Source organism: Sesamum indicum, linkage group LG9 (genome assembly GCF_026168435.1).
Source record: "Sesamum indicum cultivar Baizhima isolate 11 linkage group LG9, ASM2616843v1, whole genome shotgun sequence".
NCBI classification, from domain to species: domain Eukaryota; kingdom Viridiplantae; phylum Streptophyta; class Magnoliopsida; order Lamiales; family Pedaliaceae; genus Sesamum; species Sesamum indicum.
The window spans coordinates 3,245,595-3,268,592 of NC_142665.1; the positions used below are offsets into that span (position 1 = coordinate 3,245,595).

General features: G+C 32.7%; 2 protein-coding genes across 5 annotated transcripts; both read right to left on the bottom strand.

The window, feature by feature from the left end:
* Window positions 1–4,008: 4,008 nt before the first annotated feature.
* Window positions 4,009–15,801, bottom strand: LOC105170420 (uncharacterized). 3 transcript variants are annotated; one of them, XR_016067340.1, is made up of 6 exons: window positions 15,471–15,801; window positions 12,873–13,869; window positions 6,028–6,144; window positions 4,782–5,900; window positions 4,365–4,420; window positions 4,009–4,280 (listed from the first exon to the last, which is right to left on the bottom strand). XR_016067340.1 is itself a non-coding variant. In XM_011091177.3 (4 exons), exons 2-4 carry the CDS (start codon window positions 13,860–13,862, stop codon window positions 4,920–4,922), a joined length of 2,088 nt encoding a protein of 695 aa, XP_011089479.1. In that variant the 5' UTR covers window positions 13,863–13,869; window positions 15,471–15,801; the 3' UTR covers window positions 4,466–4,919. The 3 variants fall into 3 exon arrangements, 1 of the variants encoding a protein (XP_011089479.1); XR_016067339.1 differs by having other exon boundaries at window positions 4,360–4,420; XM_011091177.3 differs by lacking the exons at window positions 4,009–4,280; window positions 4,365–4,420 and having other exon boundaries at window positions 4,466–5,900.
* Window positions 15,802–19,156: 3,355 nt separating this feature from the next.
* On the bottom strand, window positions 19,157–22,648 carry LOC105170837 (RHOMBOID-like protein 2). 2 transcript variants are annotated; one of them, XM_011091758.3, is made up of 6 exons: window positions 22,275–22,647; window positions 21,368–21,531; window positions 21,071–21,234; window positions 20,697–20,953; window positions 20,094–20,211; window positions 19,157–19,384 (listed from the first exon to the last, which is right to left on the bottom strand). In XM_011091758.3, exons 1-6 carry the CDS (start codon window positions 22,616–22,618, stop codon window positions 19,256–19,258), a joined length of 1,176 nt encoding a protein of 391 aa, XP_011090060.1. In that variant the 5' UTR covers window positions 22,619–22,647; the 3' UTR covers window positions 19,157–19,255. The 2 variants fall into 2 exon arrangements, with proteins under 2 accessions (XP_011090060.1, XP_088741492.1); XM_088885366.1 differs by lacking the exons at window positions 19,157–19,384; window positions 20,094–20,211 and having other exon boundaries at window positions 20,693–20,953; window positions 22,275–22,648.
* Window positions 22,649–22,998: the final 350 nt, after the last annotated feature.

A 22,998-nucleotide genomic window follows, 5' to 3' on the forward strand; every position in this document is an offset into this window, starting at 1 on the left:
CATTCATTCAAAAATATTTACAGTGTACTCCAGGTATAACCGGGAAAATACAAAAAGCCCACTCTGTAGATTAAGGTACAATCAGACAGCGTGAGAAAAATGTCAAAAGGAGCTTATACATTGTGATATAAATAGATATTAGAAGACCCTTAGGACAAGGTGCTACGCCCTAAAAAATGACTTCATTACGGTGCCTCCAAAGGCTGTAGACCGTGCATGCCAAAGTGAGGAGTCGCGCTTTGCTCTGCACAGAGGAGCCAGTCTTCTCCTTTTTTAGCCATTTGACCGCACCAAGGAGGGTGGAAATACTTCGGCTGATGCCAAGCCATTACCGGATGTGAGACCAATCGTAGTCGTTGAAGGGACATTCAAAGAAAATGTGCTTGTGAGATGAAACATCTATGTGTGATATTTCTTGCTAAGAGTGCTTCATATAAAAAAAAAAAAAAATATGGAGTAAATGGTTGGTACCCTTGTCTCCATTCATGAAGAGTTTCACACACAATTACTCCACATATATATATATATATACATATCATGAGGTCAAGCAAGCAGATATAACCAGTTGAATTTGGTAAGTTTGTCAGGAACAGGAGATTGCAAGGATTGAAGCACATGTGCTGCGGCTCCACCGAACCCATTCCATATTTGTGTCCAGACCATGTGCTTCCGCTTGACTTCTTATGTGAACTGAAACTTTCCATCTCTGCAACACTCCAGATTTTTAAATTATTCTCTTGCAACAAAGTATCACAGCTAGCTAGAGCATATCTCTGCAATATCATAAATCACTTATATAAATACTTATAAATTATCTGTCAATATAATTCTAGTACCAACAAAAAAAATTGAACATACAACCATCTAAAAATTGTCCGTTCTTATTGATTGAACCAACAAACATTAACATTTCTCATCTGGTGGACTCAACCACAATATCATTGTCAATTGATGGGGATCAATAATCAAAAAATAACACTTCAAATCCACCAATATGGCCAAGTTCAATTAAATTGTTCTACCACTTCATTATTAATTATGAGTTTACCTTGATAGTAGTCGTTGATTATTTATTGACTTATGATGTTTATAGTCAATATATTGATTATTATAATTGTAAGTGACTCAAATCCCAAAATACTTATAAATCTTACTTAATTAAAAAAGAAAAAAGAAAACTATTTCAAATCCTTAATATTTACCAAGAAATAAATGTGTTGGCTTTATTGAGTGAACTTCAGAAAACGCTTTAACAACTTTAAGTTATCCAGAGTACTACTAAAGTAGTCATGTAGGTATGAACAATTGACCAAAATTTTAGTTTGACAATTGATTGATATATATGGTACAGATAAACACTGCATTTTTGTTTATGTATTTGGTTGCAAATGTGGTGTGACTGAGTGAGCAACAGTGTGTCGCTTTTGAATAAATAGAGAGCGACATAGACATGGACATGGCCCCTCTAAACACGACTTTTGACTGACATGTACTGCTTGGTTCTCACATTTATTCAAAGCTCTGTTTGTGGAAAAATTTAATATGGCCTGTGCCAGAGGAAACAGGTAAGCCCCCTCCCTATATGCCATTAATTTCCCTAAATTCATACTGTTTCCGGCAACATTTACGAAAATTATTTATTGGCAAAAGTAGTGGAGAATTTAGTGGGACCAAAATAAAACCAATTTTTTTTTTTTTTTGAGGTCTACAATGAAAAATTTTCTTATAGAATGATTCCACCAATCATACTATAAGTATTATGTTATTTATGATGTTAGTATACATCTCATATAGATTTTAGATGAGCAACTTGACTAGTTCATAAATTTTGAGGTTTTCTATTACCACTGAGACGTATTGCGGACAAAATTACGGAACTCTTAAAATTAAAATAGATAATAGCTTGCGCCATAGGCACCACTTTGAGAATTTGAGGGACTAATGATGCCGGACATGTCTAAAATTGGTTACAAACGAGGAGTGTCTTTTTCAGGATAAAATTGTTAGGCTTATGAAGCTAGAATGAGCAACCGCCCCCCCCCCCCCCAAAAAAAAAAAAACCCCCTCTGATATTGGCAAGCACCTATTTCAACCCCTAAACTTTTTCCATAATATGCCTGTTTAGGTTAAAATAGTGAAGTTTATGAAATCTGAATGGACAACGACCTCGCGGTATAGACACTAATCGCATTGCATGCCGCATCAATTAATTATCATATGACTTGATATTTTTTTCAAATTATTTATCAACCACGTAAATGTATTTTTTGGTTGTTGTATAATTGATTTTGATTTCATGCTAGAATTTTTAAACTAAAACGATATTGATTAAAGTGTTAATTACACTTAAATTTTCTCTAAACTTGTCAAATTATACTTTCCCCCAAAAAAATTAAAATTACACTTGCACCCCCTCTGCGGATTCTCCATTGACAAGTTTGGATGGAAAAAATACCAACCTCAACCAAAACAAATATATAAGTAATTTTATGCGTCATTCGACATTTCATATAAATTATTTATTGTATGGCTAATTTTTTCATTCATCAATAACTAATTTTTTTAATCAAATAATAGTAACTCCATGATAATATTTTATTATCATTATTACACTATTTTCACTTTATGTATATTATATTTACTCTTTACAAGTATAAAATTTTGAGATTCAGAGTTTATAGTATAGGCGTGTTCAAATTATAGATCTGATTTGTTTGAGTTGTCGTTCACGATTCTTGCGCATAGGTTGACAGCGTACTCAAAATAACTCACTAGAAGTAAAAGCAAAATTGTGGCACTAATATTAGTGATAACATATTAAGTGATAATTTTAAAGTTGATATTTAAAATATAAATTAAGTGATAATAATTTTATGTCTATCACTATATAATTATTAGTGTTAGATACTGTACACAAAGTTGTCACCGTAGATACTTAGAACATGTTTTTAGTGAAAGCACAATATAATGACAATAATAATTATTGTCATTAAGTTGTTGCTAAATATGTGTCACTAATTGTCTTTAGTAACAACTTATGTCAGTAGTTTTTGCTAATTACAACAATTTTTACAAAATAATAATCAATATTAAAATTATAAAATTTTGTAATTTTATAAAAGACAGAATATTTGTATATTTGAACTTAACCTCAATTGATGTTAATATAATTTACCTAAATAAAAACTAAAATCCATTATTGTGATAAAAAAAATTAACTTACTACAACAAATAATTATTTATAAGCCCCTAAGCAATAAAAACAAATTCAATAAACAAATATAAAATTATGGATTCAAAGCTCTATCTGATGTATGGATATTTCACTTTATGTAAATTTATTATAATTTATTATGTTAATGTACTAATCAACTTGATATATTATTTAACTTATTAAATTATTGATCTCATATAATTCCCATTTCTATATTTATACTATATAAAAAGAAAAAGTCTTTTTATTTCATAAACGACGGTTATAATACCGCAACACTAATTTTATTATTATGCTAATAGTATCCCTAAGTTAATTTTTTTTTCCTTCTTTGTTGCTTTCTTTCTTTCTTCTTTTTGTCTTTTCAAAAATATCATATATTAATTATATATATTTTTTATTCATAATATATTTTAAAATATAAAATATTATTTATTATATGCTCACAGGAATTACATACGACATGACTAAGATATGTAAAAAGAGTGCACAAACAACTCATAATTATGCCGCTTCTTTGGAGGTGAGGAATTTGGGAAGGGGACCATAAATTTGTTGTTGCGGGCATGCTCATGCATCTTCCACTTTAAGCAATCCATGTAACTATAAAGTTTCTACCTTTTCTTTTTCCTTTTTAATTTATTATTTAGGAATTTTTGTAATATACTAAATAAATATTTATTAATTTATTGCTAAAAACAAATTAAAAAAAAAGAATATTTTTAATTTATAGTTCTTGATTTGAATTACTTAAAATTAAATTAATTTAAATAAAAACTTATAAGCAGTCCCCATTAACTTCGGTAGTTTATGATAAATTATAAATGTTGAGTTGTTTATCCAAGCATTCTAACTTCAACTTCTTCTTTTTTTTCCTCGCTTTTTATTTTTGAATATTTCCAATTTTTGCTATTACGATATATTGAAGTGGTTAAAGTGGTGGGGTGGGGCACTCTTGTTTATCCAGATGATAATGGAAGAAACCAACTACCGCAACCACTTTAACCGACTTCCATATGTGATACAGAGACATGTATACCTCGTCTTCCTCCCCCTCCCTCCATATCTACAGTAAACATAAGGAACGAAGAATCAGAAATAGGAAGTTCTTTCCAAGAGAATGTAGGTGAAAAGAAACCAGGTACCTCACTTCTACATCACATTCTTCTTACTTGAGAATGGCTTATCCCTCACTATGACACCAACCTGTTTGGATCACACATTTACCCAAGTAAATATTTACCACATTAGTGAGTGTCAATTCCACAAGCACTACAATTATGGCTACACCAGCAATAAGTTGAAATACAAGGGAAATTAAGCTAAACTAGGAAAGTTGGAAAAAGATAGATACACTAAAATCTGCAGCAATACAAGCCCCATTACACATTATTGGTAATTGAGGGGAATGGGGTTCTGAAGAAACCAGTTCAAGACGGGCTATGGGGCTTTCGATGAACAAAGAGAACACGGTAAGACACAAATGGACCGGAAACACAAGTTCTTCGGCAACAAAGATTCCGAATTGAACCTAACCATAAATAACATTGCCAAGAGCAATAGATACCTGATCGATCAAAACAGCTGGAGACCCTCTCATGATACAGCCTCTCCTTAACCATACCATGCCTTTTTATTATCAATAGCAGGTTCTGCATCCAATGGTTCTCAGGCTGTGGACCCCCCAAGATGATCAGTCAACAACCTAGAGCCGGTACTCCCGTGCCAAGCCTGCCCGATAAGGGTATTCTGCAGAATAGATAGGTTCAGTATACAATGGGCGCTCTCGATATGAAACATATGAATCTCGGCTACCAATGTCATGGCGATCCCTTGTCTCCAAACTTAATGCATGCGAGCGGCGTTCCAATGGTTCTTCCTCCCTATAATAATCACTGTTCTCAACCCGTCTTTCCTCTCTATAAACACCACGACCGTCAGAGATTGGATCCCTCAAATCCCTTCTATAAGTGCTGTAAGGATCAGAATGTATTCCATCTCTGTATGGACCACGACGCTCCACAAACATATCCCGCGCATCTCTGTAGGAATCACGACTTTCAATATATGGATCAAGACGCTCTAAATATGAATCCCCTCGATCTTTGTAAGAATCACGACGCTCTAAATATGAATCCCTCCGATCTTTGTAAGGATCACGACGCTCTGGATATGTATCTCGGCCATCTCTATAAGGATCATAACGCTCTATATATGGATCTCGACCATCTCTGTACCGATAGTGACGGTCCAGATATGGATCACGCCCATCTCTGTAATGATCATGACGTTCTGTAGGTGGATCTCGCCCATCTCTGTAGAGATCACGACGATCTAAAAGAGGATCACGTCTATCTCTATAAGGACTGCGCCTCTCTAAATATGGATCTCTTCTATAAACATCCAAGTCAGAAGTCCTCTCATATGCATATGCATGAACATTAGATGGTGGCGGTTGACGTAGCGGTGGCACTGGGCTAATTACCTTCCTCGGGCGCTTACGAGGGCTTTCATCGTACCGGAGGAGCTCATCCCTCAATGCAAGGCGTCTACCGTCACCAGCTTTTCGCCTTCTAGTTCTCTCTCTGAGTACAGGGTGGTGCTTTTCTGCTTTGCATCTCCTGCCTAACTTTTTAGACCGCTGCCCCTTGCTTGAGGCAATAAACAGCTTACACAATTTCCTTACCTGTGGATGAATTATAGAATGTGGTCAAGATATTATGTAAGGTGCAGATATCAGCAGCATTTTTTTGGATTGAATACTATAGATTGATCCCTAAAAGTCACTATGAAGGAAAGGATCGACATACTACCTGTTCAGAATTTAGTTGGCAATCAAATTTGGTATTTGTAAAGTAGTTGTCCTTGATAACCTTCTTGAACTTCTCCTCAGCTAATGGCAAGCAATCGTCCAGAACAGTGAATCGAACCTAAAAACAGTCCCAAGTTTTCAAACATAAATACCTAGCTAATTTTTTAAATAGCTTATCCAGTTGTCCACAAACCACAGCAAATCACCTAACATCACAAATAAATTTAGCTATTCAAACATAATCATCAGACGTGGATAACAAATGTTAATTTTCATCAAATATTAACATTCAGAATCTCATTCGAAGGAAATTGTTATGAGAACAAGCACTAAATAGAGCTATGTGAAATCATTCATTAACCATGAAAGCTACTAAACCACCTTAATTCTCATTGGACAGAGTAGATGCTTTGCTACGTTGCAGCAAATTTTAGTAGCAAAGAGAATAAAACCATACAGCCAGTGAACTTAAAAATATATTATAAAGACCACCTTAAATGAAGTGATAAAAGACCTGAAAACTCATTATTCATAACATTAGAAGCACAGCTAGTTCCAATGTTAAGGCAATGAATAAAGACGTCATGATAAAAGAAGCTTGTTCAATACAAAACAAATTATATGAAACACCTTCTCTAGTGCAACAATAGAAATCACTTATCGCTTTTTTCTTATGGTAGCAGAATAAAGTATACCACAAGTCTTGCTCCATTTGTCTTGCATTGAAAAAGAAAACTCAGCCATTCAGAATTCCACCTGTTTTTGTTGACCTCATTCTCCCTCTATTGTTTCCCAAAATTTTTGCAAAGTACATAAATCCCAACTGTAAATATGCTCCTTCTGGTATTCATATAGTAAGCTCTCACATCACTTTATCCATAAGAAGAGAAAAATTGATAGGTATCAGAAAAACCTATCATCAGTATTCCACTAAGAACGACAGGAAAAAGAGAACAAAAGAAAAGCATCTATCCTGAGAGATTATAGATGGGACGTTAAATGGATAAAAGCCTCATAAAAGTGAAAGTACTAAGTGAATGTGCTTTCTTTCCCGTATACTGAAAACACCACTTTTGAATCCGATCAATCTTTTAATTCCCATTTATAAACAAAAGAACTGCAGTGTATGTACATAACAATTAGAGAACGTATAAACTGAGTTATAGTACATTAACTGATACAGAAACTATAAGCTCCACTTATGAAAGAATCGAAGAATAGTTTCATTTATTAACAGAACTTGCACGTGGAAAAACGAAGACCAGAAAAATCATGTACAAGAAACAATAGTCCCCCTATCCAGACAATGCTTTCTTTGCATCCATTGCACCGCAACACCCCATTCTCACCCAAAATACATTTAAACCATCCTTCCCTCCGGAATCCCTGCCTCCAGGATGACAGAAAATGAGGACAAAAGTTGAAACCAAAGCATAATCCCCCCCAAAAAAAAGTAATAAAAATAAGAAACAATATTTAAAAGAAAACTTAGACATACTAGACTTCTATAAAGGAAAGAAAATCACTATATAAATCCTCCCCTCATAGTGTAATTACTAACTATAACCACCCTCTTTTTAAAATTATTAAAACATTGTCCAAGTTTACAACATTGACATGCCACCCTTTCTTTTTTGGACTAGTTAATGTTCTGTTTACAGAAACATAAGTGTTTTTTAATCCAGAAGGGAGGTAATCATAAGTGTTTTTTAACAAGGAAGCTTCAGATGGAAGGTTTTTACAATCTCAAAAGGGGAAGCACTCCCAAGCGAGATCTATGTAGTTAAACCTAAATTTTAGGGTTAATGACACTTTGCCCCCCTCCAAAAATGCTAAATTACACTTTCTCCAAAACAAAACCTTTCAAAATTACGCTTAGACCCCTTCGAGAATTTTCCATTTACAACTGAACCCTTTCATTTAGTGTTTGGACGGAAAATGCTGACATCAACAAAAAAAAATTTCCTAAACAGTCAACTTTACCACTCATTCAGCATCCCTAGTAATATTTTTAAACTTGCAAGGGATAACAGTAATATATAAAATCAAAAGGGTGTAATTATAATAAATATTGTTCCCAAGTTATAGCCATTGGATGAAAAGAAGCCGTTGATGAATGAAAAAACTAGTCACTTGTTTGTGTTTGTTTTACTTCCTATATATGGTGTGAGGTTAATACCATTGTTCCATCTATTTCTTGCCAATGACTTATTCAAGTACTTTATGTAGTGTTGTAGGATTGAAATATAGAAAATGTCAACATTTTGTCACTAGTGTATTCAATATAAATTATCATATATTACTTTTTCAACATTTTAACAACTAGACATAATTTGGTAATAATATTTTATAATAATTACACCCTTTTGACTTTATATATATTACGGTTACCAACTTAAGTATAAAAATATTATTGGGGAATATTGAATGAGCGGTAAAATTGAAAGTTAAATGTAACTTTTTTTTTTTTTTGCTAACATCATAATTTCGTCCAAATCCCAACGGAATGGGTTCGGTTGTGAGAATTCTCGAAGGGAGTATGAGTGTGATATTTGAAAGTTTTTTTTGGAGAAAAGTGTAATTCCACATTTTCAGAGTGGGTCTAAATGTAGTTAACCCTAAATTTTATGAAGATATATAAATCGTCGAGAATTAACATTGCAAATGCAATTAAGTTGTTGATAATGTTAATTATTCAATCAACTAACAAATTTTTTACGCCTCCATTCTTTCCAAATACAGTCCTTTTCATTTCACCTATCTTTGCTAAGCTCAAATGGACAACATATCGTGCACCAAAACTCTTCATCAACTTGTCAAGCATATTAGTCAATAAAATCATGGAAGTGTTTGAAACATACCTGTCATTTAATTCTCTATTAACTAATATGTTGCAGTAGCTTGTTCATAAATTTCAACTTCATCTTAATTTCTAAAGATAATATAGGTGCGTCTCTTCGTTTATTGATTTATTCTAATTGAAGCTTATTTGCTAGACTTACTAAGACTCGTTTATCATTAATAATCATATCGTCCTGTCTCATGAAACTGTATCAACTGCCTTTAGTAAGTATGTCCATTCCATCCTAGCAATTCCCTTATCTTTATTTCAAGGTTCCATTAACCTACTTGGTTGCACAATTTTTATTTGACAAACCTTAAAAACAAGTTCCTGTCTGGTATTCCATAAATAATGAATAAGTAGGATATGCTTAACCTTAGTCCTCTTCTAGTGAGATATCAAACATTAATATCCATTCTGCTGAATCATTCTCAACCTTTTCTTCCTTATATACCAGTTGCTACTTAAAAGATGTGGCACTAACATAGTTGTTAAAGGCGCACACCGTATGCACGAACGATGCACGATGCACGACGTGGCGCGCGTCTTTTTAAAGCACAATGCATGTTACATAATAAATTATATATTATACATCAATATCTTTTAACATCAATAATGCACATACAATTAAATGTTGTCAGAAGATTGAGTAGGGATTTGTGAACATCTGTCTTATTTGGCAGATAAATCAATCTTATCCATAAATACTGTTAGAAAATTGATTAGGAGATTTGTGTCTATTTGTCTCATTCTTAGTTCATATTTTCACTAGATAGATCAATCATATGCATATCATATTTGTAATTTACTCTAGTACTAACACAATATATTATATATATTTATTTGTTTTAAAAAAAAAAAGGCTTGAGAAACCCTAACTCGCACCTGCTGCCTTACCCACCCAACCGTAAACAGTAAACCTGAGTAGCCATCACCCATCTCTGTCCACCGACTTCCGCCACTTTGTGCCGCTACCCTCCGCCACCTGCTGCCCGACTGTGCACGCCCAAACCTCATCATCTCTCCATGCGCCACAGTAGCATGCAGCACCAAGAGACCAATATTCTTTACACCCCCAGACACGTTTGAGCACTCTTCTCAGAGGTGCAAGCATCATTCCCAAACATTTGTCCGGAACTTGTATAAATCATGTCCAATTACATAGCAGTAAGTAAAACCTATGATTTTGTTCCAGTATGAGATTCTGGCTCATGAACATTGGTCCTTCTACCCATGACATCTTCACAATTTTTCCAATTACAATATGCAGACAGGTCAAGTTTCTTAGTACGTTGATAAGGATTCTTTATAATCCAATAAAATTTTCAGATGCCACCAAGTAAATTTGGTTAGCCAAACTTGTCCCTGGATACTCCATTGATTCGAGTTCTAATTTGGAAGTATTCATATTTAGGACATACTTCTGCAGTTTGGAAAGATCATTCAATGTCATGTTGAGGTCCCGTAGATTATTATGAGAATCATGACCATCTACTTTTCTCTTGCCAATTTTTACCTTCAGAATCATTTACACTGGCACAGGTGTAAGTGAAACAAGCTTTAAGTCGGATATGTTCTCAAGATTGTAACAGTTCTCCGGGACTAAACTTTGAAACTCACTTGGGAACAACCAGTATTTGGCAAGATGCCAAGAGCTGGAGAATTTGTAAACAGGAATGCCAAGAAAGATCCCTATGTAAAAGCAACTTTCTTGATTTGGTGAATGCTGTAGAGTTAAAGCATATTCCTTCATGACAAGGCAATATATGGCTGTGAAGGAAAAATTGCTCGAGGATTTAATCACATGCCAGCAATCTAGCTTTTTGGGAGTTGCAGTTTACATGGTTATATGAGTTGCTGTGACTAGATGTTGACCACCGAACCATTAGAATTTGAGTTTTTTTTTTCTATGTTAACTTGGGAGTTCCATACTAAAAAAGGTGTAAGTTTGTCAGTGGAAAGGTGGTGCTGTCAACACAAGTAACAAGTAGTGGTCTTAACTGAAATTTTCAGATGTAATTCTCAACGCCATTGTTATAGTGATACAAAGACTCATATTCACTTCATGCACACATCAAAGATATACAGTACTAGGAAAACTACCTATTAGCATGTCTTTTGCAGGTGTATAAGTATCAGGGAGCTGATTAGAGAAAGGGAATTCCAATGACTGAAAGGGAGCTATATTATTTACTTACTTTGCATAGAACTGCTATGAAGTTCTAGCCCATCATAAATCCTTGTGTTTGAAAACAAAATAATTACAAAGGGATTTCCAACTATGTCAAGTGCTTTTGCATTGTGTTTAAATCTCATTCAAACATCAGTCTCAACCAAAAAACACTTCCTCAGTTACTCTGAAAAACTAAACATTGAACTCAGATTTCTTAACATCAAGTCCTGTGCTATATTTGGGTTTCCTTTTCCAATAAGATTCAGATTTTTGTCATGTGCATGACGGATGGAATGCACATGAATACTCAATTATACTCTTAATCTAAAAATATAGAAATCATTGGGGTTCAGCTTATGAGGAGAGAATAACTAATGCACGGAAGTGAATCCAACTTGGTTCCACGTACTTGTGCTGCAAATTATGTCATTCAAATCTTTTCATTACTGACTATGGACATATAGTATGCATCTGTGGGTAAATCTAGCCTTCGGTCTCCAGAGCTTCTACAATGCACCAGCAATTCTGATGATATTTTATTGGATGCCTTTTCTTCATATTTACTCAAATCCTAGACCTGGACCTCAGCATCATCAACTAAATTAAAGTATAATTTGATACTGGACCTGTCTAAATCATCTCTAAGCAATATGCTATGGCTTTCATGATGGTTTGTGACTTTATAATAGGCCATGATAACAATAATACATTCATCATATGCTTTATGGTACCACCAATTCTATTCATTCCATCTCCCTGAACCAGAGACTCAACTAAACAATAATGTCTTTCAGATTACACTCATGATATCTAATCCTAAAGCAATCCCCTGACAGTACTGTTTCTTCAAGTTTGCATCAAATAACAGTACCTTCTTAAATGACTGGAAGAAGACTGCAGTTGTGACCTAAAGTAAAAACGGAGTCCGGCATCTTTTTCAAGTGCCAAACAAGCAGTTCTGATAAACGATAATAACCCTAGAAACAAAGGATGACAAGTTATCAATGAGGCCACAAGTAACCGACTAGCTCAACCTTATCATAGACAATCTATTGACAAATAAAAATTCCATTTTCACATATGAGTTCTCATATGGTAGCAAAAATTAGTGACAATGACTACAGGATGTGACTTTTCGTAGAGCAGGCAAAAGACTTGACCATTTTTCACTATGAAAATCATATTGCAGATTATAAGAAAAACTCACCGAACTCCCTGAATTAATTTTTTACCCACTCCTTATCATTGTTATCACAACAATTCAACATCTTATGTCCAATGAAAATGGTAATACTCGGAAAGGAAAACTTTTAATATCACCCTATAGTAGCCATTAAAAAGAATGGAATGCAATGATCAAGCACCTAATAGGAAAGAGAAGACAAGTTACTGGTTTAACAACAATTGTAAGGAGTTTTCTTTCCAAAAAGCAATCGTTTAGAATCTACAGGAGTACTAAATGAAGGCCTTAAAGAAGGCATGAAGACATAATTTATAAAAATAAATCCTGCCACCAAAAGATCAGAATCTCATCTCTAGTAAAGAAGAGCAGAGGATCCTGATTCATGGAAATATCACAGAATCAACAAATCAAGGTTTTTATCAGGGTCATGTTTCCAATATAGGTTAGATATGTATCATGCTGCCCAGGCAAAACTAACTCAGCTTCTCATTCCTTACTAATATATATATTTTTTTTTGGATATAATGGTACATATTTTACCAACTTGCCAGGTATTTGACTCTTCTCTCAAGAAATTTGTCTACCATTCAAAAATATGGCTAAGGATAGAAAAAGGTTATAACACATCATCCAAAAATGTTGACGAACCTGAGATGGGAACTGTGATTTGAAGGCCTTGGGTTCGATGTTGTAACCTCCCGGTCCCGCTGCTTTATAGATCCCGTACATCAATTTTCGATCAACATCATATAAAAACAGTCGCATCCCAGTATAAATTTTTTCCACAATATCTTTCTTGCTTTCTGGCAGGCCAAGAACCCTATACTGGTAGCAGTCATCCTTCGTCTTAGAACTGCACATGAAAATCATACCCATGCTGTCCACTCTCTTCTTCACCTTTCTCTTGCGTGATGATTCTGGTTTATCTCTTAATTCCACTTTCTTCAACCTCCCTGCTCTCACCTTTCTGCTTTTTTCACTGGATTTCTTGATATGCTTACTTCCTTCCACTTTCCCTGTCTTATGGCGATCAGCTTCATTTCCATTTTCTTTTGATTTGGCTTCCCTTCCATCTCCTTTTGCAATTTCTTTTTGTTCTTGAGTATTTTGTTCATTAACTTCTTGTTCTTTTGCTGCTTCTGCACTAATCTCATCCTCATCATTGTCTTCTTCTGTTGCTTCTTCTTCGCTGATGTCATCCTCACCGTCTTCTTCTTCTGTTGCTTCTTCTTCACTAACTTCATAGTCGTCAGCAACATTTTCTTCATTCTCCTCTTCAAAGTCTTCTTCATGATCTTCCCAAATTACATCTTCATCATCATCTACTTCATCATCTTCAGTAGCAATTTTTTCTAGTTCTGCCACATCATAACTATTCATTTCTGTCCATATCGTATTGTCATCATCATTGTCTACTTTCGCCACTTTTTCACTTTCTTTTCCGCCATCCATTTCTTCATCTTTTTCATTTATTGCCTCCTCAACTGTTAGTTCTACTTTATCTTCTAATTGAGCATCCATCTTGGGTTCTTCCACATCAACTGTCAGTGGACCAGCTATACCATTTTCAGCTGCGTCATTTTCCTCGAGAATTTTATTTGAGCTAGCAGTCTTTTTCTTGCCTCGCGTACTGACCATTTGCAGCCTTATAATTCCAAAGGCATGTTAGATGCATCCTCCCCTCACATATGAAGATGGAAAAAAATGAAAGACAAAATATATACATGCATGTTGGGTGCATGCACAACATACATTAATCAAATGTGGATTTTCCTTCATTCAGGACTCAATTCTACCTACGCTCAAAATACCGATCAAGTACTCCGTGTTTAGCATTTGGATCCATGGAACCAATCAGAACGATAGTATATTTAAACAAATGTTGGAACAGTCAAACTTAATTTGGATTATAAACTTGCACATAGTTAGTGGTATAAATTAGAATACATGTGCCAATCAACTACTTGCACGTGCTGCTCAAATTTTAGTAAAGACCACTCAGTTCTTCAGGTCCTCATTGATAACATAATGCAGAAACGTAAAAAAAGTTGATGAGTGTATAAATTGCATTTTTTAGCTAATGCCATTATAGAATTTCATCAGGAAAATACCAATTGCCAGGACTGGTTTCGGACGTGGATTGAAGACTTTACTTCTGGATATGCTACTTTCGACAGTAAAAAGTAATCAGATATATGTACAACAAGAATGCTCTAGAGCGAATCTCAATGACTTCAATCGACACAAGGAAGCATTAGTTTGCATGCTGAACATTCTAATATATGTCCAGGTATCCAATTGTAAATACATGTTTACATATGCCAATTGTTTAAAAGCAACACCAAAGTGTTAAAGAGCTAATATCGAATCACCTAATGCTGATCTCGAGAAAAACTCTCAAAGAAAAATTTTAAATTCAAATCACAACTTCAAAGCTAGTAAGGGAAGGTGCCTGCACTTATTTCAATTGAAATCACAAATAAATTACTAACTCCTATCCCTTCTTTCCAGGAGTTTCAACTAAATGACACTGCAGTAGAACTAAAGACCAAACTATAAAAACCTTCATTCGAACTGAATTAATCTTTTTAATTCCAGAGCCCCACCCAAGCCCATGTATTTCCTCAATTTCAGAATTACATAGAAAAAGAAACAACAGCAAAGCTTAATCAGCTCTATTCTTGTCCACAGATTAGGAGGACAGTGAATTTTTCAGTCTGATGCTCTCAAATTCCAAATAAACAATGTAATTACACCACAACTGTACAGGAAAATTGACAGAAAGACAGAAACTCAAATTCAGATTTCCCAAATACACAGTCAAATATGTGATTCCACAAGTCATGATTCGTTCAAATTAATTTTCAAAACTTTACACCAATTTCGGCCAACCCAAAACCTGAATTCCAGTTGAAAAATAAATCATAAACTTAATCGCAGTTTGAAATTGAATTGAATACGAAACCCCGAACCGTAGACCGAAAGAGGCCAACAAGGAAAGAACTTCGCCAATCCCAATCCAGAGAAACTCTTCTAAACCTCAAAACCTGATTCTCCGCAAACCCAATGCCTTCCAAATTGACATCAGATGAGGAAAAGAAGAAAAAGAAAATCTAATTAATTCCTATTTTTTATTCTTATACATCAATTAAAAGATATTTTTCTTCTCTAATTCTTGAAATCAACGAGATTCACTTACAAACCCCCAACCCCAACACCCCACCAAAAAAGGAAATGATATTTCACCTTTGATTGTGATGCCCGATTGAACGAGGCAGAAGATTCCTCCCCTCTCGCAGCAACGAAGAGCTAGAAGAATGCTAGAACCCTTGACTATTATATATTATTATCATCTAACATATCACAAATTAGAGTGAGAGACAGAACTAGAATCAAATGACATTACAAAGCAAGCACCCTGAATTTATGTAAGGACCCACAGTTGGAAACACAAAACAAATATGGAAATGCTACCCAATATTACGAAACTCCTTTGGGTTTTCCTTTTCTTTTTTTCCTTTCGATCAGAAGTTTTCAGAATTTTTACACAACAAATGGAATATGTTACAGGCAGAAAAATGAGGTTGACGACCACGTCCACGTCACAAGAGGTTCTAAGGTTGTGTTTGATGTTTTATTTGTTTCCCTCATTTTCCAAAAATATTATTTGAAGGTGATAATTATACATCTCTTTTTTTAGATTTTGTTTAATTACACCTCGATCTCATGTGATTTAAGAAATTATATCTATTACTCTTAATATTTGCTTTCAATAATAAATAGATTACTTTATTGGTCAAAATTCGTTGAATTTGTTGATATTAGTAAAAAAAATGAATGAGAATTCATATTTATTCTCAATTGATTTATTACTATTTTACTGTAAGCCAAATTAATCTTTGTTTATCCTTTTACTTATTGGCATGCTAATTCATGTGAGAGGTATATTTTATAAGAGTAGTTTGGTAAGAAAATATTCGTTTGGTCTTTAATAAATTTTTAATAAGTCAATTTGAATTAGATATGAACTTTTATCCAATTATTTTGCTAATATCAACAAATTTGATAAATTTTAATTAATATAATAATTTATTTATTAGACGAGAATAAGCATCATGAGTACCAAATATAATTTTTCAAATTATAAAATATTTAAGTTAATTATCCTTAGCCTCAGAGGGAAAACAATGTAATTCTCCCTTTAAAATAATAATTTTGGTTTTAAAACGTCTTATTAAAATCTGTTGTGTATATAAAAACTTGGGCAAAGAAAATGTGTAGAAACTCTTTACAATAGCATATGTCATTATTTTTAACATATAACAATAACACGAACAAAGTAAATTGATTTATATTTTAATGGTTTATTTTTCTAACCTTAAGATAAATTCCACTTAATTTTATTTATATAAATCTTTCGATATTCTAATCGCAAAAACTGATCATCGTGATGAAATAAATTAACACCTCTCATTTGCATAGATTATTCAACTAGTTACCCTTTGGTTGAGCAAAATTGTCCCTCGTGCAATGATAATTATATTATTCTTAATATATTTTAGTATTTATACATTCAATTCTCACCAAATTGCTTTTTAATTAATTTTTTTAATAAGAGATCAATTTAAATTAAAAGTGGAGTACAAATTAATATATATATAGTAGATACACAACAAATATGATATAATTAATAATTCATATATGCTTTTTAAATGAAATGGACAAATATATGTGCTTAATAACCAAAAGTTAAATATTTATAAAAATGAATCGATATAAATATATTATCATGTTTAAAAACAAATACTCGCAAAACCATTAAATTACTCATTTTTATCTAAAAGAATAAATAGTTAATAACTTAATTTTATTACCAAATTAACAAAATATTGAAAATGAATTTTTTTTGTGCATCTTTTATACTTATTTATTACTTAACTTTGAGTCAATAAAATATAATAAATTCAAACTATTTAATTCACAAATTACATGTTACTTTATTATAATTAAAAGATAGTTTGCTAATTAAGAAAAAATCAATTAACTTAAAATGCAAAATTAATTGACAAAGAAATTATTTGAATTATATATAATATAAGAGCAATTTTGTCCAAAATTTTAAATATATGGAGTAAGTGTTATATTTATTAGGTTAGAAAATAAATATTACATCAATAATAATTTAGGGGCTAAGGGGGGGAAACTTGACCTTTAATTCTTAAGTTTTTAAAGTCTATTTTACCCTTACAAAAATATTTTGTTAAAATATAAGTAAAATAATTTCTAAAATGTCAAAATCATCATTTGTCAAAATTTTATCTAATTCTAGTATCACTTGTCCATTGAACTTTTTTTTATTTTTATAATCCTAAAGTACTTGAGGACATTTTATTTTAGTTTCACTTGTTTATCAAACTAGGTTATAAAATAAATTTATACAGACACATAATTACCATAAATATATATGCATGTATAAATTTATTTTTAATTTAGTTCGATAATTAAGTGAAACTAAAAAGTTGTGAGTTCCAAGTACTTTAGAATTACGATAATAAAAAGAGTTTGATCAATAAGTAAAACTAGAATTAGAAAATTCTTTGACAAAGGATGATTTGGCATTTCAGAAATCCCTTTAATTTTTTTTAAAAAATAATTTTTATAAGGGTAAAATGAACTTTGAAACTGTGGATACTTTAAGGTTATTAATTGTATTTAATCCAAAATTTAACAAAAAGAATTTGTGTCACCTATGGCAAACAATAACTTATGAAACCCTCTCAACCTGTATAATCTATCACTTTATGATATATGAAACAAAAAATGGAGGTCTTGCCATTTACAATAATAAAGGGTCAATGTACTTTTTGTCTAATTAGTTATAAAATTTATATTAATAGTCTCATAAATTATAAATTTTGAGAAAAGGTCACGTGGCAGCTAACTGTTCAGCCTTTTGGATAACAACCATATGGAATTTTCTGTCAAAATACTAGTGGAATCCGCCGAAAGTTCTAAAATTAAGAATTTTTGTAAGTTATAGAATCATAACTATGAGTATCTTGTAACTAATTGAATGAAAAATATACTGAACTTAAGATACGGAATGTTACAATTTCTCTATATTTGTCACGCAAACTTGCTATACTAAAAATGTGATCATTATCATGACTTTATTGCAATTTCACTAATTGCAACTTAAGAATATAAATTAACAATGTAGCTAGTTTTGGAAATATCGTAGAAAAATTACATGAAGCCGTATATGCATGAAGGATATAGTATTAGTAAGGGACAATAACACTGCCCTCTCCGGAGGTTTTATACGTAAAATTCTCTAAGTTGAAAAAAAATTATATATAGTACCTCTAACGTTTGCTTTTGTCTAACAAATAGATCTTTTTGTTAGATAAAATTCACAAAGTTTGCTAATATTAGCAAAAAGATTGAATAAAAATTCATATTTAATCTCGACTGATTTATTATTGATCAAACAAATCTTTTCTGATCAAACTTATACACCTTCACGCACGTTAATACATGTGAGAAAGTACATTTTCACTCTTAGTTTGATTAGAAAAAATTTGTTTGACCTACAATTAATGAATTTATTTTTAGGATGCAAACAAACGTCAGAGATAATTACTAAATGTAATTTTTCAAAATAAAAAAAAATTTAGTGTAATTATACAAAATCTCACAAGAGAGTGAGATAGTTATCCCATAAGTTTATGGTAGAAATACAATTTCACCCTCATCTAGTGTTCCAGTTAACATTTAAGAAAAGGTTATGCAACTATTTCTAGAACCTCGTGCGTAAGTCCAAGCATTTTAAGTCGTTGAAAACTAATTAAGCTACAACGAAACCAGAAATAAAAAATAACTATGCATGCTATCATCATATTTGAAAGCACAAAAATAATATCTTTCCTGTTGAGTTTTCATTAAATATAGAATAATATCCAGTAATAAATTTAAAAAAAGAAATAAATAAATTCTTTTTTTTTTTTGAAATAGAATTATGATCTAAAAAACTATTCGAGACAAAGATCAGCACATAGCTTTTGAATCATCGTGGAGTTGTTGCTATTCTCCAATATGTAGGACCTGGTTTTTTGGTTTGTCAAGCACTTCAAATTTAATTGATTCTCATATTGGTGCGACTGCAGATACAAATAATATTAAAGCGTTAGGAAATCATACATCAACTTCTATGAAAAGATTATCGCTCCATTAAACTTGAAGAAATAATGTGGAAAATTTGAAATTAAGAAGGCAAAATTTGTTCACCATGGATTTCGACTTTCATTTTTTGTATAAAAGTTTAAAATAGTGGGAACACTAATAGAAAGTAGGAAAATTATGATATTAGTCATGTAAGTAATGAGACATGGCAATTTTAGTCACATACAAATTTATTTGGCAATTTTAGTCACATCCAAATAAAACAAATTTATTTGGCAATTTTAGTCACATACAAATTTATTTGGCAATTTTGTATAATAATTTGAAAATTATCGCACATTGGAGGACAAGAATGGCACAGTACACCCAATTAAGTTAGTTTATTACGTGCATATCACGTGCACTTTTCTGGCCACTTTAGCAAATTTCACACATTTATGTGTTTCAATGTGCGAATTCTTTAAAATTATAGAATAAAATTATCAAAATGAATTTGTACAAAACTAAAATTGCCACCCCACATACGTACAGTAGGACTAAAATTGCAAAAAAAATTTTAATAGAAAGTTGGTTTCATTGTTTAAAATATTTATATACCATGAAGCCAATAACATAAATTGCATGAAGTAACAAAAATAAGATAAACAATAAGAAAGCAAACATATATAGAGTGGGAAATTCTCTTACAGAGCATTTGGCATCGCAAGTCCATAGTGGTGTAGGGACACATTTGAGGTAGTGACACCAATGACAATATTTGTTTCCGTCAATCCCACTCATCAGTAAAACCAGTCCAATTGTAAATCTGCATCGAACGATATTGATCATTACATTTATGTAATACTCCACTTTTCAAATAATTAGATAACAATTTATTTGGCAGTGAAATGTTATAATTTTCTATAAAAATGCAAGAATCTTGCTAGATATTGAAACATTTTAATTGTATTACATGATTATCTAAATAATTGAGTAGGCCTGGAGTTATTTGACACTTTAGTTCTAATTTATCATGATTGCAAAATAGTCATTTATATTTTTTAATTTTCATAATTTTAGGACAAAATTGCCCGTAATTTTTAAAGTTGACCAAAACTTTTAAAATTCTGGCCAAAATTGTGAGACTATAAAAAGGTGAAGAAATATTTTACAATCATAACATGTTATATGACTACAGTGCTAAAAGAATATAATTACAGGACTAAAAATACAAATAAACCTACACAAAAGATTACAAAGACATAAATTTTCTGCAAGTGTTGCATAAAGTGCAGAAAAACTATAACTTACCCGGTTACCAAAATGATCATAGAAATAATCAACAAGATACACTGATATGCTTTGTACTTGGGTTTGGGCTTTGTGACGTAACCAGGAGGAGAATTTCGAGCATTGAACCATGCAAATTGAGGGCGAAGCAAAAGCACAAACCCTAGTAGGAATCCGGTGAAAAATCCTCCGAGATGAGCAAAGTTGTCCACATGAGGAAGGATTCCAAGGGCCATATTAATTAGAATGATGATGAGAAGACTCAACAATGATTCACACTGATCAATATACATCAATCCAAAAAAAAAAAAAAAAAAAATCTTAAAAAATATATAATATTCATGTAAAAAACATGTCGAATATAATATTAATATACGGCTTTTTATTATGCATACCTTATTCTCATATATTGTCCAATTAGCAAAGAGTTCGGAAAGCATAGCACCAAGCAAACCAAATAATGCACCAGAGGCACCGACAGAAATGGTGTCGCGTACAAACAAAGACGATATCAAACTCCCGCCAACTCCAGATATAAGATAGAGCAAACCTATCCGCACTGTATGCATATGAATAAATATGAGAAGAATATTTAAATTAATCAGAATGGTACATATTTCAAAATTATTTTGTATGCATAATACATATAAAAAAGGTAGAGGGAGTAAAGAATAGAATTGTAGAAGACATACAGAATCCAAACTCCTGCTCAAGTCGAATGCCAACAAATAGAAGACTAAACATATTGGCGAAAACATGAAATGCTCCGGCATGTAACCACATACAAGATACCAGTCGCCAGATCTCGTGCTGTTGCACCACTTTTTGTACATCCATAGCCCCAAGTGAAAGAAGCCTAAAAATTTCACACACATAATTACTTACTAACATCGCATAATTAATTATTCTTCTTAAGTATCATATAATAGCTAGAAAGATTAATTATTAGTAGAAATTCACAATTTTAAACTAAAATAGACATGTATACTAGCTAGGAAATAATCATGCATAACCTTGTCTCAACTAATATGGAGACACTATTCGAAAATCTTCGTTTCGTTTACTATCCACACCCCCATAGTTAACAGTTTGAACGGAAAAAAATATGTTCTAACAAAATATTCTGGCGTTTAATGTATAACTAAAAATATCTTAGTCAAAAATATTATCTCTGATAATCATCCAAAGAAAGCACAAGGAGGTTTAATTAATAATTTTAAATTTTAAAGAATAAGAATAGAAAATAAGCATTTTTTATTTTAAAATGATCAATTTTCTTGTGTGTAAAGCTATATATAAGACTGAGGGTTGTAGAGTACTGTCTCGGTGTACATTATGTGCATGAACTAAATTAACTTTATATAAAAAAAAGAATTAATGTTTTGCTTTTTTTTCCCTCTTTATATTGCACTGAATTTCACAATATTATTTGTAAATACATTGCTTTGAGTATAACTATCATGTTTATTTATTTAATTTTGATAGAAAATTATAATACGCATTAATGATTACACCTTGTGATATTATATACTTATAAAGTATTAAGTGAACTTTTATCAAATTTTTATGCATATACGAGATATATATGTGTAAACTCACGTGGAAGCAGAGGGGCCAAGCAGCGGATTCTCGTGGGTGCTCTGGAACGCAAACCGGCCGAGGACGGAGGTGCCGGTGCAGTTGCGGAAGCGAGCGGGGCAGTCATTGATGTACATTGAGATGACAAAGATGACAATGTTGGCGACAATGAAGGTGGGCATCAGCCACGGGAACCATCTCTTGGGGGCGTAGTAACGCGGCGGGGGGAGGTGCTGCGGCGGCAGAGGCGGAGGATAGCCATGGTACTGGCCGTGAGGGTGGGGCACAGGATAGGGACTCTCGCGGGGTTGGACTTTGATCGGAAGTGCGGACTCCGGTGGAGAGTTGTACGGAGTCCTGCCCATCGGAACCAAAAGGCTGCGCGGGGAGAGAGGGAGAGGGATGAGAGAGGAGAATCAATAATGATGGGGGGGGGAGAGAGAGAGAGAATGAATATGAGATTGAGTGGTCGATGTTGGGCGCAGCGCAAGGAATGGAGAATACTTTGAGAATGAAGCTCATGGATGGTTTATTTTTAATGCGGTTGTTTTGCATGAGGACAATGATTGTATTTCTTGTAAAACTTCCAATTCATGTTTCCCATGTTAAACTTAATTTATACAATATAATTGCCTACAACTTATAAGGATAATGCATTTTGCCCCATAATTAAGCTTTTCATTTACGCCAATCACATTCCAATTTTTGTAAAATGTCCACTGATTTTGTGTTTAGTGGAATTTTT

Excerpts from the sequence above, each read along its gene's own strand:
- LOC105170420 (XM_011091177.3), bottom strand. The coding sequence starts at position 13,862 with ATGGTCAGTACGCGAGGCAAGAAAAAGACTGCTAGCTCAAATAAAATT. Across the intron at positions 6,145-12,872 it reads AATCACAGTTCCCATCTCAG|GTTCGATTCACTGTTCTGGA; the intron begins GTTCGTCAACAT and ends GACTGTTTTTAG. Across the intron at positions 5,901-6,027 it reads GCCAACTAAATTCTGAACAG|GTAAGGAAATTGTGTAAGCT; the intron begins GTAGTATGTCGA and ends ATTCATCCACAG.
- LOC105170837 (XM_011091758.3), bottom strand. The coding sequence starts at position 22,618 with ATGGGCAGGACTCCGTACAACTCTCCACCGGAGTCCGCACTTCCGATC. Across the intron at positions 20,212-20,696 it reads ATGATCATTTTGGTAACCGG|ATTTACAATTGGACTGGTTT; the intron begins GTAAGTTATAGT and ends CGTTCGATGCAG. Across the intron at positions 19,385-20,093 it reads CTTGCGATGCCAAATGCTCT|TCGCACCAATATGAGAATCA; the intron begins GTAAGAGAATTT and ends TTGTATCTGCAG.